This window comes from Neltuma alba, unplaced genomic scaffold (assembly GCF_004799145.2).
Source record: "Neltuma alba isolate B1F8T4 unplaced genomic scaffold, ASM479914v2 tig00003893_pilon, whole genome shotgun sequence".
In the NCBI taxonomy this organism is placed as follows: Eukaryota; Viridiplantae; Streptophyta; class Magnoliopsida; order Fabales; family Fabaceae; genus Neltuma; species Neltuma alba.
Window position 1 is genome coordinate 965,394 of NW_021633470.1, and position 5,066 is coordinate 970,459.

Sequence of the window (5,066 nt, forward strand, 5' to 3'; positions counted from 1 at the left end):
TTGGGATTGGAAATTTACTCTGAGGGTCCGCGTAGTGTTGTATATACTCCTGTGTAGTACCCTCCTCAATGACCACCTCAAAACGCATTCCAGGCTGCACAAGTCAATGACATTGCTTAAACGACGGTAAGTTTGCATGAATTAAAATGGAAGAGACTAGTGTCCAGTAATACTTACATTGTAGACGATTCTCCCAGTTCCCTCATCAATTCTTATACCCATTCCACACTCAACTCTGGGTTTGTAGACAGCCCTCTTTCTTGCTATGTGTTTGGAAGGTTTGGTGGTTGTTGCGTCGATGGAGGATGATTTTTCGACTATTGGGAGGGTAAAGTGGGATTGAGTGGTTGCTGTGAAGGTGGAGGGGGTGGTTGCTGTGTAGGTGGACTATGTGGTTGCTGTGAAGGTGAAGTAGGATTGGATGGTTACTGCATTGTGCCTTGGTTGGCTGTTTTCCTCCTTCTACCAGGTCGAGGCTTATTTGATGGAGGTGCCTAGAAAGAAATGAAAAGTTAGCTTATAGTTATTGTAATAAATTAATATAAAGAAATTGGCACAAGTTACCTCTGTGCAAGTGCTTCTATTGTGCCCAACTTTCCTACAGAAGCCACATTTGTTGACTTGTCCCCGTTTGCTTACTCTTTCAACAAGTGGTGTTTCTAAACCATTGCTCATGCCAACTTTACTTGAGGTAGCTTGGGAAGCTTTCCTAGAGGCAACATTTGTCCTTCTTGTTACTTCTTCTGTCCTGATTCTTTTTTTTTCCTTAGTCGGCCAGACAATGTGCGCTCAGGTGGTGGTAGCATAGGGATAAACTGTTCTGTATCCCAGAATTGTTTGCCCCTCACAAGTGCAAACTTTGTCCTATAGCTAGCAATGTAGGTGTCCTTGTGGTAATAGCGTGAGATATGGGTGAGGGGCTCCAGTTTACAATAATACATAGCATGAATAGCATGTTGGCATGGGATTCCAGTTAAATCCCATGCCCTGCACGTGCACACTTTCCTAGTGAGACATACCGTGTGCCTATCTTGTCCCTCAGTCACCTCAAATTGCTCATCCTCGTTGAAAAAAACTCTACACGTAGAGGACAACAACCTATTTGCTTCAAATAAGTCCAGACATTTTGGACTATAGTTGCCTTTCCAATTCCTCACATTTTGCTTACTCTCAGCCCATTTTTCCATCATCTTAACCCTTATCCCATCAAACATTCTAATAACAGGTAGATATCAATATTCATCAATCCAAGCATTTAAACTCTCACTCATATTGTTGTCTACAACCCAAGACAAGCATCTATTACTGAAAGGAGCTCTTACCCAAGCAGATGTAGGGTATGACACCATTGCTTTAGCTGCCTCTTTGTTAAGTGCTCTAAGTGCTTTGAGATTGTCTTTGAATTGTTCTTCAAACATACTCCAAGCACAAGAGAAAATTTTTTTCTTCATCTCGTTCCCTCTCTACCTTTTGCTCCAATTAGCATAAATATGCCTTGCACAAAGTCTATGCTCGGCCTTTGAGAGTATCTCTGTCACAGCATGTTGTAATCCCTGCATGTATAGAACTAGTCAATTAAATGCTCTCATTAAAACCACATAAGTCATATGTAAATTAGCAAAGGTAACTAATCATACCTTCTACATGTCTGACATGAAAGTTACTTTGCCACCATTGTGAAGATCAAGTGATATCCTAAGCAACTAAATGAACCAACTCCAATTCACACCATTCTCTTTATCAACCAAAGCAAATGCTAACGGGTACAATGAGTCGTTAGCATCTAAACCAACAGCAGTTAACAGAATCCCTCTAGCTTTACCTTTCAGAAATGTTCCATCAACTCCAATCAATGGTCTACACCCAACTTTCCAACCAACCTAAACCAACAATTTTGACTCGTCAGGACAAATTGAAATATAAAACAACAAATTAACAGATTATACCATATGTGACAGAAATCTAAACATCATACCTTTGCTGCATTAAAACACAAATACATTCTTCTAAAAACTCTTTTCCCTTGTTCCAAAGCCTCGTTACTTATCTCCACACTAATATCTGACCCAGGATCTGACACTTTCAGTTCATTGTAGTAAGCTTCTAACTTGGAGAATTCATCTACGAAGCTCCCATCCATGTGTTGTATTATTCTCTTCTTTTCCCTCTTGCACTTATGTAAGCTCATGTGGACCTTCAACTCACGCTCAACATCATTCTTCATTTCACATATGCTGTAATTAAGTCTCTCCTGTATTTTCTCCTTGAAGTGCTCGGCTAGCCACTTCACACTTGCCCTAGGGTTCTTGAAAACCCTACCACACCAGTGCTCATTGCACAATGTCTTCACCTTGTAGCCCACATTATTCCCATCTCTCGATGCATATAAGGTGAATGGGCAGCCCTCTTCACATATTGCCTTTAATAACCTTTTCTCACTTCTAATAATTTTGATATTCACCCCTTTCGAAATAGCATAGCTGTCTATGGCGCTCCTGAGCTCATTTAGGTCTAAGAAAGTCATGCCTCACATAAAGAAAGGCCGGTCTCCCAAGCCCTCTAACACGCTAAGCCCAACGCTTTCATCTGGAGGCTCACAATCTTCATTAAGGCCCATATCCTCATCTTCCTCTTCACTATTTTCAGATACTTCAAAATCATCCACCAAACTCTCCTCAGTGTCAGAGCTGGCACTATTTCCAACATAATTTGAATCCTCGCTATCAGAATCTTCTTCATCCTCACTATCTCCCCCTTCCTCACTTTTATCCTCATCCTCATCCATAACCAATACTCTTTTCCCTTTGTCAATTTCTCCAACAACGTCATCCTCACTATCTCCCCCTTCCTCCCTATGTTCAGGTAAATCTTCAATTCCATCATCATCTATCTCTTCTAAACCATCTACATCTACACACTCAATCACCTCTTGTTCTGGATCTCTATCATTTTCATTGCCCTATTCCTCTTTGTCATTTTCATTGCCCCCTACCTCTCTCTCATCTTGATTGGCCTAGACCCATCTCTCATTTTCCCTACTTCTTCTTACCCACTCACCTATGCTTCCATGCCCCTCACTCAATTTTTCCTTCATCCTTTGCACACTTCGTTTTGCCAAATCAAAAATTTGACTCACCTTTTTAAGTAGCCTCACATGCTTCTCTTCCAATGTCTCGTCCTTCTTAGCCTTCGTGTCGTCTTGTCCATTTGCGTCAACATTGCCCCGTTTGACAGGAACATTATCACCCTCGTTTGTCGCCATTCGCACTGCAACAAGTAAATCCCCAAATTTATTAAGGGCTTCAATGCCATTTCACTATTCAACTTAAAAATACAACTTTCTGTCTAAATCGATGCTTACCTGTGAAGAATCTGTTGTTCCCTCATCCGTAATCCTTTAAGAATTTTCGATCACATACACTTCGATGGACCACACTTGCTAACCCTCTATCTTGATTTCTCACGTTTTCAGTTTCCCAATTCAGACCCCTACAAGAATCTCAATTCTTAGCTTTCTCATTCTCTCCTTACCCCATCGATGCTTTGCCGCCTACTCTTAATGTTTGATTTCACGCCTCACCCTTAATCCAATTTTTAGGTCTCAGCCACATCACCTTAGTCTCAGCCACATCACCATTTTCTTTCTGCCACTTCACTATTTACTCCTTGCCACTTCATCATTTTAGGTCAAATTTTTCTCACCCCCATCCTTGTAACCGTCAACGTTAGGCCTTTCAACGGCTGTGGTTAAAAAGCTCTCTTTTTTAATATTTGTGTCTACTTTAGTACCCTTCAAAAGTAAATGGTGCTAGCTGTCTTTTTTATAGAACATGGTTGTTAAATCCGCACCTTAACCCATCCATTAATGTTGCTAATAGCAATGTGACTTTGAAGCATGTATGTGTTTGAATTAGCAACAAGAGAATAAATCTTAAACAAAATAAATTAAAAATTATAATTTTGAGTAAAACAGGTTTTGTTATAAAAAAAATTAGATGGTGTTCTTTTTTTAAATGATATGGTTCAAATTATATTTGAATGATTGTTATCATAATCATTTATTCATGCATAAATCACTAAAAAAATACAAGTTAATGTGTAAATAATCAATTTCAATTTTTAATTTTATTTTATCTTATAAGTAAATAATATATACTTGAACATATTTTATAATATATGAGTTTACATATAATTTAAAGGGAGTTTTTTAGTATATGAACCGTGTCCAACACCCATTAACATTACTCCCAATGACCAATTGACCATATTTCGTAATTCATAAGCTGGTGTTAACAGATTTTGATTATAACTCAGAAAGTGTTTAGATAGGAATCAAATCTCATTGTAACTTGCCTTATACCCGTACCGCATGGTAGGAAGAAAGTCTCATTGTAACTTGTCTCATACCCCTAGCAAAAGAAAACTCGTGCAGAACCACTCTTGGTTCAAATGGTAAGGGTTGTATCAGATCATTACAGATCTCGAATTTGAGTTCTGAGATGGTAATTGTGTTAGATAGTTGGCGATAAAACTTTGCAATACTTATGGTAATCAATCCAAATCCCTATAGTTAAAGTAAAATTGATTCCAAATACCGGATAATTTACTAGGTCAAAAAAAAAACTCTTTGCAGTGGCAACCTAGACTCCTTGCTGTGTTACCAGAGAGCAGCAAATCATCATTCAACAAGAGATGTGACAAAGGAGGCCCCTTCCTTTCCATTGTGATGGGTTGCCATTGTTATGGTCAGGGCAAATTGGACGCTAACCTTGAATCCAAGAAAACCAGCGAGATTCCGTCGCATTAAGGGAGGAAGCCACTCTCCATAATCATAAGGGATTTTGGCTTCCTGCACACCGAACCACTGAAACGATTAGATTGCTTCCCTTTTCCTTTCCCTTCCCAGGTTAGATTTCCACAGTACTAACGGGAAAGGAGGACATCCGATATCCCATCTGGTTATTTATTTATTTATTTTTGGACACTTAAAAGTACGGGCGTCTTATGTCAGACCTCCCTGGCATACTCATGCTGAAGAAATAACTGTTAAGATTATACTTTCGAAA

At 39.2% G+C, this 5,066-nt stretch overlaps 2 protein-coding genes across 2 annotated transcripts; both read right to left on the minus strand.

Annotated features, from left to right (window-relative positions):
* Positions 1–734: 734 nt before the first annotated feature.
* On the minus strand, positions 735–2,524 carry LOC114742835 (uncharacterized). Its single transcript, XM_028931048.1, has 4 exons — positions 1,976–2,524; positions 1,728–1,880; positions 1,468–1,553; positions 735–1,215 (listed from the first exon to the last, which is right to left on the minus strand). The coding sequence occupies exons 1-4, from the start codon at positions 2,522–2,524 to the stop codon at positions 735–737; spliced, it is 1,269 nt and encodes a 422-aa protein (XP_028786881.1).
* Positions 2,525–2,527: 3 nt separating this feature from the next.
* Positions 2,528–3,262, minus strand: LOC114742836 (glutamic acid-rich protein-like). The gene is made up of 2 exons (XM_028931049.1): positions 3,058–3,262; positions 2,528–2,910 (listed from the first exon to the last, which is right to left on the minus strand). The coding sequence occupies exons 1-2, from the start codon at positions 3,260–3,262 to the stop codon at positions 2,528–2,530; spliced, it is 588 nt and encodes a 195-aa protein (XP_028786882.1).
* Between the last annotated feature and the right edge of the window lie 1,804 nt (positions 3,263–5,066).

Excerpts from the sequence above, each read along its gene's own strand:
- LOC114742835 (XM_028931048.1), bottom strand. The coding sequence starts at position 2,524 with ATGACTTTCTTAGACCTAAATGAGCTCAGGAGCGCCATAGACAGCTAT. Across the intron at positions 1,881-1,975 it reads TGTGTTTTAATGCAGCAAAG|GTTGGTTGGAAAGTTGGGTG; the intron begins GTATGATGTTTA and ends TTGTTGGTTTAG. Across the intron at positions 1,554-1,727 it reads TGGTTGATAAAGAGAATGGT|GGATTACAACATGCTGTGAC; the intron begins GTGAATTGGAGT and ends CTATACATGCAG.
- LOC114742836 (XM_028931049.1), bottom strand. The coding sequence starts at position 3,262 with ATGGCGACAAACGAGGGTGATAATGTTCCTGTCAAACGGGGCAATGTT. Across the intron at positions 2,911-3,057 it reads TGAGGGGCATGGAAGCATAG|ATGTAGATGGTTTAGAAGAG; the intron begins GTGAGTGGGTAA and ends TTGAGTGTGTAG.